Source organism: Enhydra lutris, unplaced genomic scaffold (assembly GCF_002288905.1).
Source record: "Enhydra lutris kenyoni isolate GAN:26980312 unplaced genomic scaffold, ASM228890v2 scaffoldscaffold5, whole genome shotgun sequence".
NCBI lineage: Eukaryota > Metazoa > Chordata > Mammalia > Carnivora > Mustelidae > Enhydra > Enhydra lutris.
This window is the reverse complement of record NW_019154089.1, coordinates 1,550,392-1,563,600: the sequence shown is the minus strand read 5'-3', so window position 1 is coordinate 1,563,600 and position 13,209 is coordinate 1,550,392. Positions and strand designations below refer to the sequence as shown.

Sequence of the window (13,209 nt, the reverse complement as noted above, 5' to 3'; positions counted from 1 at the left end):
CTGGCCTCAGATTTCCATCAGTTTTCTCTACTTTTAGAAATATTTGTTGAGGGGCGCCTGGGTGGCTCAGTGGGTTGAAGCCTCTGCCTTCAGCTCAGGTCGTGATCCCAGGACCTGGGATCGAGCCCCACATCGGGCTCTTTGCTCAGCGGGGAGCCTGCTTCCTCTTCTCTCTCTCTGCCTGCCTCTCCGCCTACTTGTGATTTCTGTCTGTCAAATAAATAAATAAAATCTTTAAAAAAAAAAATTTGTTGAACTGTAGTGAATTTTTGCTAGTGATCCTGAGGTTTGCCTTGTGCCCATATGATTGAGATGCTGCCCCATCTATCCCTGGAAGAAAGGTACTCAGTAAATGTTCCTTCTGTCCAACTGGGCCTGTGTGCCTGAGCTGGGTTGTTGGTTAGCCTCCCATAAGATGGGGGAAGAAGCAAAAGAAGGACATTCTATAGTAACTACCCCACCCCACCACCTGTGTTAAAATAAGGAGGAAGCTGTCATGTAAATGGCCGCCATCCTGTTGTCTAGACATCAAGGAAAAGAGGTACTGTCTCAGGGAAGTTGCCGGGGCTGCAGAAGGCTGCACTCGGATTTCCTATCAGAGGTGGGTTCTTGTATTTGCATAAATAGTAGGATCCTCTAGCAGAACTCCTTCTAATGCAGTTTCCTAGAGAATTAAGTGAATTCATCCTTGACCCCTTCTCAAAAGAGAGCTATTTAACAACAGGAAAATCAACATTGCTACTGAAGAACTACAATGTCGGTTTCTGGGTAAAAGCCATCCAACCTCATAGTCATACCAGTTCACACCATTTCCCCCACATATAAATACCTTATGACTAACAGCTCATATCTGCAGGACATTGTCCAGAGTCAGGGGGATGCTTGTGGCCTTAGAATGGAGATATCAACTGGGTTATCTACAGCAAACCTCAGGTTCTTGACCTAATTAGTCCAGTATGATTAGCAGCTGATTGAAGTGCCCATAGCAGCCAGAATAACAAGAACAATTCAAACAGAATCCAGTACTTGTAGACATTGTTATGTCACCTGGAGAGTTCTATCCCAGTGATGGATTTTTGTGTGTGCCGGAACTGGTTAGGAAGTCAGGCATTTTTTGCAGTGTGGCTTTAATAAATATATCTGAGTTATTTTTTAAAATGTTGTAGTATTTTAGGGGCGCCTGGGTGGCTCAGACAGTTAAGCAATGACCTTTGACTCAGGTCATGATCCCGGGGTCCTGGGATCCAGCTTCTCCCTTTCCCTCTGTCCCTCCACCCCACTCGTGCTTGCACTCTTTCTCTCAAATAAATAAATAAATAAATAACATTTAAAAAAAAATGCTGTATCATTGCTGTCATAGGTTGGAAATAGACTCTGAGACTTGGAGATTTGCATGCTGAAGGTTTATTGGTGAATGCTCCTAGGAACAAGAGCTGTGAGGGGTAAGGGAAGTGGGATGGGACAGGGTTGGGGAAATCAAGGCAAGAGTTCCAGGTCTTTATCCCACCCCCATCAACCAGTCATCAAGCAGCTGTGAGCCCTCAGCAGCCAATGCTCCTCTTTTTTTTTTTTTTTTCAATTTTAGCAGCCAGCACTCTATAACAACTGAGGACACTTGCGTTGACCTTGAAGTGGGACCTGGGTGGTGATACTCCACATTGTCTACTGCGATTGCCAACTAGTACTTCTGCTTCCCACGTGTCTCCACATTTGCTCTTCCACTTTACCTACCAAGTACCCACCAAGGGTCAGATAAGGGTCATTCTTCCCTTAAGACACAGGGAAATCTTGGGCACCTGGGTTGCTCAGTCAGTTAAGTGGCTGCCTTCAGCTCTAGTCATGATCCCAGGGTCGTGGGACCCAACCCCGCATCAGGCTCCCTGCTCAGTTGGAAGCCTGCTTCTCCCTCTCCCTCTCTCTCTGCCTGCCGTTCTGCCTACTTGTGCCCTCTATATCTCTGTCAAATAAATTTTAAAAAGAAAAAAAAAAAGACACAGGGAAATCTTAAGTCTGGAGAATATAGGCTTGTCAGACTCACCTAAGACTTGTCTCTGGCTTCCACCCGGAGTGATCTCTACTCAAAAGATGGTGTTCATTTTTTCTTACGTCTAAAGTTTATAGAACTACAGAATATAAGAACCAGAAAAGGGGCGCCTGGGTGGCTCAGTTGGTTGAGCAACTGCCCTCAGCTCAGGTCATGATCCTGGAGTCCCTTGATCAAGTCTCACATCGGGCCCCCTGCTCAGCAGGGGGTCTACCTCTCTCTCTCACCTTCCCCCTCTCATGCACTCTCTCTCTCATTCTCTCCTCTCTTTCAAATAAATAAATAAAATCATAAAAAAAAAAAAAAAAGAACCAGAAGAGGTAATGAAAGCCAAGTAGTCCAGCCACCTTGCTTTAAAAGTAAGAAAACAGTCTGGGAGCTGGGGAGTGATTTTGCCCAGCTGCAAAGTTCAGCCTGTGACCACATTTCCTGCCCTTGAAAGCCAGTTTTTATGACCTTCAATGGGCTGCGTACCATGTACCAAACTGGAGCTATAGAAGTGACTCGATTTCAAGCCTTGTCCTAGAAGATTTTAGAACCCAGTAGGTTTCTTCAGTCTGCTTAAATAGTTGCAACAGAACAGAGAGGGTGAAGCTTTTTCCAGGCTTTCTCTCTCATCTCACCTCGCATCGTCTAGATCCAGAAGCAAATGGCGTATTGTCGCACATTGTTCAGAATGGGTAATCTTGTAATCTGGACTACCAACTAGCATGTATTTATAAAGTTAACCCCTCTGTTTAGACACATGCAGGTGACTCTCCCACTGAATGTCCCCCAACCAAAATTAATTTCCAAACCAGTTCCATGGTGGAGAGTTCTAAGAAAATGGGTAACTGCTTTTCCTCCTTCCCTTTAAAAGACTTTAGAGGGTTTGTCACCCTTTATTCGCTTTCTAGGACACAAAGATTATAGCTGTACAGGGTAAAGGGGGTGGGTTTTGGCTTATGAAGTCACAGACTTATCCCTGTTCCAGACCTCCCCAGTGTTATTCCCATAGCTAGGACCAAAGTGAGGCATGTCTGCCCTGGGGCAGGCAGAGGACATCTGCCCTCCCCACTGGGCTTCCCTAGTCAGAATGCATTGTGCCTCTCGTGTTCTCATTCTTTAGTTTCTCTAGGTGTGTGCACCTAGAGAGTTTACAGCTCCCTTTCTCTCTCCTCTCTTGAAGTAATTAGTCCCTCAGGACCTCATTCCTCCTTAATGATCCAGAGGAACTGAGGCAGACCTGACAGAATGTTCAGTCTACCTCGCAGGTTGCTCAGAGAGCTCTCTACAGGGGCAGAAGCTTGGATCTGTGCTTGCCCAGGAAAGGAGATATCACAGCTGCTAGAGCACCGTTAATAAACCTGCACAAGAGCACAGACCTTAAAAGAAATTAGACTGTTGGCCAGAAAATAATTTTAATGCAAAGTAGCAAGGGCCACTCCACTTTGTCATTTTCCTTGCCCTTGCCCTCCAGACTCCCCCTTCCTTTGACGGTGAGTGGGTGGGAGGAGCAGGCTGTATTTCCAGAGTGGCTGCCCATATGGGAAAGAGTCTCTCATCCTGGCAGCTTACTCCTAGATCTGGAGGAGTGCTGGTGTCCTTTAGATCTTGGAGTAAGTGTGAAATAATAAAATAATTTATATGTGATTCATGCCTCTAGCACTCCCATCGCCTTCCTCTTTATAGTCATGGGGCAGCTTCATCGTCCTTGGACCCATGGGGACCCGACATTGCTTCTAAAGAACCTGCAAAATAAATACATCGTGAGAAAGCGTGAACTTCTCAGGAGTGGTGGGCTAGGGAAGAGGAGAGCAGAGCCTGCGTCTTTGGACGTATCTCCTTTCTGGCTAAGGAACTAGAACCTGAAGGTAAGAGAAGGAGAGAGAAGGGAGGAAGGAACCAGGAAAAATGTACCTTCTCTGCTGTGGGGTATCCTTTGCTGTTATTCATGTTGATATTCTTCATGGAGATCAGGGTGATGCTGTCTTTCTCTCCATTGGCTGTGGAGCAGCTAGGGGTAGGAAAGGAACATGGGTTGTAACATGGAGGAGTGCACTGGGGTGGTCGGGGAACCGTGGGGTCACGTGTTGGAACTTCGACCTTTGTTTTGATAAACCTGTATTTTGGTGATGGGCCCTAATGAAATGGGCATGTGCTTGGAAACCCAAAAAACTTGTATCTAAATCTTAGTTTTACTACTTGCTACTCGTGTGATCTTGACCAAGTTACAATGTCTCCAAGTCTCAATTTTTTCAAATGTACAGAATGCAGTATATCTGCCTTGAAGAATTGCTGTAAGAGTTTGAGATAATATTAGAAAATATCTACCATAGTGCCTGGCATGTACAAGATGTTCCTAAATAAGTGTTTTCTTATTTAAAGGGGTATCTAGAGAGGCACCTGGGTGGCTCAGTTGGTTAAGCGTCTGACTCTTGGTTTCAGCTCAGGTCGTGATCTCAGGGTCACAAGATCCGGCCCCACGTTGGGCTCTGCGCTTAGTGCAGAGTCTGCTTATGTTTCTCTCTCCCTCTTCCTCTGCCCTTATCCCCTCCTCTCTTTCTTTCTTTAAAATTAATCAATAAAATCTTAAAAAAAAAGATTATTAGAATCTGAATTACATATTAGAATATATGTATTCTATATATATAGTTATATATAGATATAGAATCTATCTATATAGAATCTATCTATCTATCTATCTATAAAATAATCTGAATTATATTAGAATCTGAATTCCTACACTTTTCATGAGGGGGTTATAGAGGCTTAGCCCTTAGGCTGAAGAGTTCCAGTTCATCTCCTGTCTCCTGATTGTTTCATTTTAGCATCACTCCTGTCCTGCCCATCCCTTGCCTTGGCCTCAATGGTGGCTGTCAATATTCCATGCATGCTTGTGTGAATATCCATGTAGAAGGCAGGAAGTATCAGTTCTTTTTCTTTCTTTCTTTCTTTTTTTTTTTTTTTTTTGGATTTCATTTATTTATGTTAGAGAGAGAGAGAGAGAGCAGGGGGAGGGGCAGAAGGAGAGGGAGAGAGAGAGAATCTCAAGCCAGCTCCACACTGAATGCAGAGCCTGACACTGGGCTTGATCTCATGACCATGACCTGAGCTGAAATCCAGAGCTGGATGCCCAAATGCCTGAATCACCCAGGCACCCCAGGAAGCTTCAGTTCTCTCTTGGAGTGGTGGACTGAGAGGTCAGATAGATGATTCCTCCCTTATACCTCTGACAGTCTTACCTTTCAGATAGCCCCGAACTCCCAGGCTTCTGGGGATCTGTAAAATAGTCAAAGGCACAGATTGGGGGTCACATGCTATAACTCAGAAGACCAACCTGTCCCTCAAAGCCCACCCAAGTGGACTACCCTCCCATCTCATCAGTGGTGCTTATGTGCCATGCTTTTCCTACACTCCAGTCCCAAAATGCAGCTCTTAGTCTTTAAAGAGGGGCAAAGGGGGCCCTGAGTGGCAAGGATGTACCTTCAGACTCTTTGTTCTTCCGACACTTAAACCTTAGACTGACCACACTGACTAAGACGATCACCACAACCACCAGGATGACAATGAAGCTGATAACACCTGAGCAGGGAAAAGGTCAGGGTAAAGGAGAAGCAAAGGAAGGGTCAAAAGGGGGGCAACAGGAGTCCAAATTCCCTTCCCAGCTAAGTGCTCTGTAGATAGGTTCTGAGAGCAAAGTGAATTCCCCTTCTCTGATGAATGAATGAGCTCTCAGCCCACTACCCATGGCCAGAGTGAGCTCCACAGCTGCCTCACCCCCCAACAAGAGCATGGAACCCAGCAGAGCCCAGAATTGCTGACTGGAGGGCCCATGGAGGCTCCTTCCTACCAGGGCCTCCTTCATCAGCCATGCCCTCCTAGAACAAATAGGTGGGATTTACACTTGTGTTTCCAGACCCAGAGTCCAAGTTAGTTCAGGGATGGGGTCTCCTGCCACTCTCCCCACCTTGTCTCTCTTACCAAATGCAGCCACAGTGAGCACCGTCTCTGATGTGGGACTGGGCAGGACAGACAAGTCTTCTTTGGTCCTCAGGCTCATGGTGGTTGATATGGGAGTAGTATTTTGAGAAGTGTCTGAAATGGAATGGGGATGGGTGCATTAGTGATGGGAATGGGATGGCCTGCCAGAGGAGAGAGCTAGCTCCCCTCCCACTTTCCCAGGTAAAGAACTCAGAAGGAGCCCATGCCCTACAAAAAAGACTTCCTCCTGCCACTCACACCAGATCTCGTGAGGACGGGGGTCGGACTGGGTGATGTAACATGGGATCAGGTGATTGCTCTGCTGGTTGCTCATATTACTAGCTGCAGGGGACTCCAAAAAGTTCAGGATGCCTCCCCTATTACTCTCTTCCCACCATCCCCTTGGGACCCATTTGTGCTCCACAGATAGGGAGCCAGACTGGGCAAGGTAGAGCCCTCTGTATCTTGCCAAAGGTTGAAGCAAGAGGAAAAAAAGCGCACTGGAGGTTTATCCCCAGGCACTCATTTAATAAGGCAGGCTGCTGGTTAAGGGGCACAAGATTCTGGTCCTCTTAAAAAATAGTACGATCAGGGCACCTGAGTGGCTCAGTTGTTAAGCATCTGCCTTCAGCTCAGGTCATGATCCTGGGTTCCTAGGATTGAGCCCCACATTGGGCTCCCTGCTCAGTGGGAAGCCTGCTTCTCCCTCTCCCACTCCCCTGCTTGTGTTACCTCTCTTACTGTGTATCTCTGTCTCTCTCTCTGTCAGATACATAAATAAAGTCTTTTTTAAAAAGTAGTATGATCACCCATCTCTTCTCCCCTTTGACTCTTTTTTTTTTTTTTTAAAGCTTTTATTTTAAAGTCATCTCTACACCCAACATGCAGCTTGAACTTGTAGCCCTGAGATCAAGAGTCGTAGCTCCAGCAGCTGAGTCAGCCAGGCGCCCCCTCTTCCACTCATTGTACTGCTGGTCTGATTGCTGTCCGTTTCCTTATCCATCCCTGCACTGCCAAATAAGTCTGTGAGTATAAAAAAAAATCCCAGAGCCAAGGGGTAGGATGAAAGAAAGGGTCAGGGTGCTCTTCATTGAGAACACAGATAGGACAGTAGGGCCACAACGGAGGTGTCTGTCCCCTCCCACCTCTTGCCCCACACTGGCGTGTGAGGTCAGCCTGCACAGAAGAGCATGGAGCCCTGGCCGAAAGCCTTTTGCCTCCCTTTCCATCATTTTGGGTTCTACTTCTCCCTTTCCCCTCCATGCCTTCATCAGTCCTGAGTCCAGGCTCCTTTTGCCTTCATTGTGACCAGGCCCAAGGCTGTGTCTCTACTTCCCACCAAACCTCTTTCATCCCCAAACCAAGCTGCCACTGATGTGGCTCCCGGCCCTGCGAGGCCTCCTTGTGGGGCAGAACCTGGGCATCCTGAAGAGGTAGAGAAGGACCCCAACCAAACATGACCCAGTGCTCCTGACCCTCAGCCCCAGGTACTCACCAAGTCCTGCTGTGGACGTCTGTGCCTGGGACTGACTGTCCATGGTGCTGGTGCTTGGTGTCACAGGTTTACTGGTCACCATGAGGACCTGTGAGGTCTTGTCCTGAGCTGCTGTGGAGTAGGAAGCATGGGTGGGCCTGCTCAGGCCTCAGCCAGTGTGTACAAGGGTCCCTCTTCAGCCCCAAACCTTCCTTTTCTTTACTGCTTTCAATTCCAGAAGAAGCCATCCTCTCTTTTTAACTTTGGGCCTTTACCTATAGGGTTCTGTCTGCCTGAAATCTACCCTACCCTACCACCCTCCACCCCACAGTCCTCATCTGCTTAACTCAGTCTTGGACCTCCACTTCCAAGGTCACTCACTCTAGCATGTCTCCCCTGGCCCCTGAGTCAGAAGTGGCCTACGTCCAAGTCTGTCTCGGCCCTTGCAGCACGTTCTGCTGTGCTCATCACAGCCCTTTCCCCCTGCTTTGTAGCTGGCCACATGAGGTCCTATTTACTTGTCTGCTCCCCACGAGTCTGTATTCTCCTGTAGGGCAGCAACTGTGTCTGCTTCCTCACTGGGCCCTCCCCAGAAGGCATCTGGATCTGAGCCTCAGAGTACCTTGGGTCCTAGTGCTGGCCAGAGAGCTTGGGCTGCTGGGATCTGAGGAAAGGCTCATTCCTGCAAGGACAGAGGCAGGGAGAGATTGGAGGGGGCAAATTGGGTGACACCACACTCCCTTACCCAGCTGAGAACCCTTGGGCTCCAAGCAGATCCAAAGGGCTGGGGGGTTGGGCAGGGGGCTGGGCTGGGGCAGGGAGCAGCCCTTCTGCAGCCACACTCACTCACCTATGGTGGAAAAAAGTGGCTCTGTGGTCCGACTTGGGCTGCTAAAATTTCCTGAAACAAATCATCTGAGGCTGTTGCTCCGTCTCCCTGTCTTCTTCCACAGAGATGGAGTTTTCTAATCTTTCTCCCTGCCCCACCCCCCAACCTCCAACCATTCATCCGTCTCCTCTTTTGAGGCACATTAGCCTAGGTCAAGCTGAAATAGTCCCCAGAAGAGCTCAGCCTTTGATGTCCTAAGAGCTCGGGCCCCACCCCCAGTCACCTGAGATCTGTGCTCCTCTTGCCCTAAGTGGCCAGGCCTCAATGCTAGAGTAGGTCCCGTGTGTTTGGTCTTACCCTGAGGGTGAGATGTCTGGATTGCCCTGGGCTGGGAGTGGTGGCTTGCAAGAGAGAGCAGAACACTTTGACCAGCTTGGCGAGACTCTTGCCCAGCTCTGAGCCCACAGGAGAACCCAGTCTTTCCAAGCCTTCCGTGTTGGAAGGCAGGCACACTTGGCAGAGGGCTGGAGGACGTGGCTCTGGTTCACAGGCCTAGCTTCCTCTGAAACCATAACTCAATAGTACCATCACCCCCACCTCAAGTTCAGTGTCCCAGAATCCTTTTCTGTCTCTTTAATGCCACGTGGGTTCTAAGCCAAGCTGATAGGAGGTCAGGGGAAGGTTATTTCAAACCAGTGATTTGTCCAAGAACAAAGGGCCAGTGACCTGTGATGTCTGGATAAGGACCTAGGACTCCAGATTCTTGCTTTCGTACCATTGAGCCATCCATTTCTCCCTGTGAATATTGTCATCTTGGTCCTGCCCCCAAGGGAAGGGGATGGAAAGAATAACGTGGTGAATAAAATGAGGTTAGGGACTGGGGTTGGTATCTGGGCTGTCTCTCTGCCCCGTACCCCAGTAGGAAGGAAGAGCACACACAAGAAGTGAGTTCTGAGGTATATATAAAGGCCAGGGAAGGTCTAGAACACGTGGCCAATTTTACCTTCACAGGCAGAGGCTACTTCAGAAACGGCCATTGTTGGCCAAAGCCAGGGAGGAGCCAGTTGCCAGGAGGCCCCAGTCAGAAGCCCTCACTGGCTTTTCGGTTTGTACACGTGTATGCCTGCAGGCCTCTGTGCCGCTGTGTATGTGTGTTTTTGTGCCCCTGTGTGCGTCCCCTGTGTGTGTGGGACCTGAAAGGTCAGGTTGTGTTTGCTCATTTTCCACAATGAAATCATTCTTGAAACCTGTGAACAATGTGAAATGAAAACAACATGGGGAAGTGGACCCGCCCAGCCTGGTTCCCGTCTCTCTGCCTCGGCAGGGACCACAGCCTCTGGCCTGGCCCTTGGGCTCCCAGGCCGCCTGTCCGCAGGGAAGTCCCAAGCCTGGGGCAGGGTGAGCGGAGGCAGCTGCCGGCCAGGGCCCTCCCAGCCTGTGGCAGCCTGCCGGTCTGTTTATTTTCCTTAGCCACTGCCTTCCTCCGTGGGGCTATCACTTGGACAGTGGGGATTTAATGGTTTCCAGGCCCAAGCTTGCCTAAAGCCTGGCTGTGTTTTTCCAGGTCACCAGTCTCTGGGCGTAGGAGGGGGATTAACACTTCTAGGTGCCTGAGGCTGGAGAGAACTCTACCAGCTGAAAATGACCCTGGAAGAACACCTTTCAAGGCACATCCTGAAAACAGCCGTCAGCTACTGATCCAGCGTGTTTTAGGTTCCGTCTGAGCTCTGTCAGGTCATAACGTTAGCGTTTAGTGCGTGGCCACAGTACACTGCCTTCCCGCAGATGTGGGAACAAAACTAGGGGCTTGGAAGGAGTTCCAGAGTCACAGACTCCAAGTTCAAGTACCCTGATCTCTGTCTTCTGGCCCTGTCTCCCTACCAGCACTTTCTGTCACCAGTGGATTCCTCTGTGAGTAGAGGAGGGACTTAAGGAACACCTGTTTCTGCAGGCCAGGGTGCCTCTGACCACTGGGCATACAGACAGCCCAAGAACCGAGGGCCGCAGAGATTTCTGATTTTCCCATCTCTTCTCCCTAATCCCTACCTGCTTCATGACCTTCCAGCCTTTCCCTTCTCCCTCTCCACCACCCCTGTCCCTTATTTTCTTCAGCAGCATAATTTAATAGTTAAAAAATCACAGCTTTTGGAGTCTGACAGGTGTGAGTTCAAGCCCAGACTCCACCACTTCCTCTCCGACCTAGGCCTATTTTCTCTTCTTTAAAACTCAGATGACTTTCATACCTCATAAGTGATTGTGAGGATAAGAAAATTCATCTAAAGCACTTAACCCAGTGCCTGACAGACAGTCCATGCTCAATACATACTAGACATTTTCAGTTTTGCACTGTTCCCTCCAATCCTCCAAGTCTCTGTGTATCCACGTCAAGTCGCCTTGTGGGCCTGATTAGCCTCCCAATGGTTCCCTCAAGGGGGATAGTAAGTGTACTGAGATTTCGAGATTTCGAGATGAGAAAATTCAAGGGGTGAGCATGGCTTATGTAGCGTTTACACAGGATGTTTCAAGCCCTCCCACTTCCTGGGACACTGCCCCCTCACGAGTCTTGCCATTTAATCTCCTCCTCTGCCACTTCTGTGGTTTCTACAAGAGTTTAGTCCTGCAACCCCAGACCAAATGTGTGACTCTGTCCTCTGGGGGTGTGGGGCTGGGGGTGGGGGAGCAATCAGAGTCTTACTCTGAGCCCATGGGCTTCTAGAGAAAAATCTGACCTCTTCGGGAGGGAGTACTGGAACTCAGGCTTCCCACCCCCTACCAGGGGAGAGCCATCCTCTCTCCCCGTCCAAGCACTTTGCACTTTTCTGCACTCTTTTCTGCTGCTCTGAGAGCAGGCTCATAAGTCCACAACAGAGGACGGCTGGAGAGTGAGGTGGGGGTGGGGAAGGGATGACCAAAGGGAAGTCGCTACCCTGTGAGTCAGAATCTCCTGGATTTCTCATGGTTCCCAGCAACTGCTCCCTAATTAGGGGACCCCTTGTGAGCTGCTTCACCCCTCATGGGCTAGCAGAAGGCAGTGTCAGAGGTGTTGTTTCCAGTCATCTCCTCTGGCTATCTTCTCACCCAGCCCCCCACTGGGCGAGGATGCTGTGTACATCCTCTCTGGTAAATAGTTCTTTGTATCTAACCTGAGTCCCTCTTGCTGTGATTTGAGCTTCAAGTCAACATTTGGAATGCCCATGTTGTTACTCCTCATATGAAAAAGAGTAAGGATCACCTGTAAAGCCTGAAGCGCAGACGACTGTATGCTAGAACACCCTGGAAGGAGCTTTCTGGCCTCAGTCTCACACCAAGAGAGTCGCTTCCCCACATTTCAGGAGACCAGCCTCTGTGGGTGCCCCAGTTCATCCTGGAAATTTTCTCACAAAAGGGTTTCACCACACCTCAACTTTGCGTTCACTCGGTACTGACCCCCCCCCCAATTCAACTGGTTCCCTTCATGAGAAAGCTCTGGAATTTCCCTTGGGCATGGGCCTGGATGGAGAGCATGTGCCTCGGTCTGTCTGTGGTGAAGGATGGACTGGCGCCCAGGACTGCCAGCGGCGGGAGAGGAGCTGCTGGAGCAGAGGGGCAAGTGCCTCTTACCTTGGATTAGGAGGACGCCAAGGATGGCCCAGCACAGCTGCGTGGCTCTGACGGTGCCCATGTCAGCGGGGTCTGTGGCGGGCAAGCAGCCGCTCCACGATGGCTCTGTCCATAGTGGAGAAGAGAGAGGGAGTGCTGGGGCGGGGTGTCGGGTGGGGGCTGGCTCTCCAGGAGCTTCCTGTCAAAGAATAGAAGGAAACAGATTGGGACTGGCTCCAGGGGCCCTGCTCAGCCCAGCAGGCCCAGATGAGGATGTAAGGCTGGAGCAGCCGTGACCATGCTCGGAGCTCTGCCTGGCCTGGGCTAGAGCCACTGTGGTGTCTGTTCTCCAGGGCCTTTCAACAAAGATCAGTGATGGCCGAGAGGCTCCAGGCCCCCTCTCTTCCCCTCTGAGGGGCCATCAGGTCCCTCCACACACAGTCTGGAGGCTTTTGGAGGTTTTCCTGGAGTCAAACTCCAATCCGTCCCCATACTGTTTCAGACCAGGTCCCTGTCGCCCATGACTGAGCCTTGAAGCTCAGCCCACCAGCCACCCATGCTCAGGAGACATTGAATGCTTCCCTTTCCTCTCCCTCCTCAGGGCTCCCCATGCGGATGGGACGCCCAGCACCTTTCATGGAGGCCTTACAAACATTGTTCTTCTTCTTTTTAAGGTTTTATTTTTAAGTAATCTCTACAACCAATGTGGGGCTCCATCTCAGAAGCCTGAGATCAAGAGTCGCTTGCTCCCCTGATGGAGCCAGCCAGGTGCCCCTCTGGTTATTCTGAACAGTTCTTCATGTTGGCAGAGCTGCATTCCCTCCCAATGCTCTAGGGAAGTATCTGTTCCTTGCCTCTTCCAGCTTCCAGCAGCTATTGGACATTCCTTGGCTGTGGCCACATCACTTCAGTCTCTGCCTCCATCTTCACATCACCTTCTCCTTTGTGTGCCTCTTATAAAGACACTTGTCATTGAATCTCATGACCATCTGGATAATCCTGGATGACCTCCTCATCCCAAATCCTTAACTTAGTTACATCTGCGAAGACTGTTTTTCCATGGAAGGTAGTATTCCCAGGTTCTGGGGACTAAGATAACAATGTATTTTTGTGGGGGGTACCATTCAGGCACTATGGCTAGCTTTTCTCCCACTTTAAAGTTCCTCTTTTCACCTTTGTAATTATGTAAATACTACATATTACAATCGTTTATTATTTTGATGCACAAATTGTCCCCATTTTGGTCATTGGGGATCTCTTCAAGCTGGCTTTCGTGTCCTGTTGACGTGGTTCCATCATTCTTTGAGCACTTTCTTACTT

General features: G+C 49.4%; 1 protein-coding gene across 5 annotated transcripts; it reads right to left on the bottom strand.

Moving 5' to 3' along the window:
• Nucleotides 1–3,427: 3,427 nt before the first annotated feature.
• Nucleotides 3,428–12,017, bottom strand: LOC111141030 (endothelial cell surface expressed chemotaxis and apoptosis regulator). 5 transcript variants are annotated; one of them, XM_022493360.1, is made up of 9 exons: nucleotides 11,911–12,017; nucleotides 8,332–8,382; nucleotides 8,104–8,163; nucleotides 7,503–7,613; nucleotides 6,008–6,121; nucleotides 5,510–5,608; nucleotides 5,269–5,305; nucleotides 3,944–4,040; nucleotides 3,428–3,774 (listed from the first exon to the last, which is right to left on the bottom strand). In XM_022493360.1, the coding sequence occupies exons 1-9, from the start codon at nucleotides 11,969–11,971 to the stop codon at nucleotides 3,766–3,768; spliced, it is 639 nt and encodes a 212-aa protein (XP_022349068.1). In that variant the 5' UTR covers nucleotides 11,972–12,017; the 3' UTR covers nucleotides 3,428–3,765. The 5 variants fall into 5 exon arrangements, with proteins under 5 accessions (XP_022349068.1, XP_022349069.1, XP_022349070.1 ...); XM_022493361.1 differs by having other exon boundaries at nucleotides 7,503–7,610; XM_022493362.1 differs by lacking the exon at nucleotides 8,332–8,382.
• Between the last annotated feature and the right edge of the window lie 1,192 nt (nucleotides 12,018–13,209).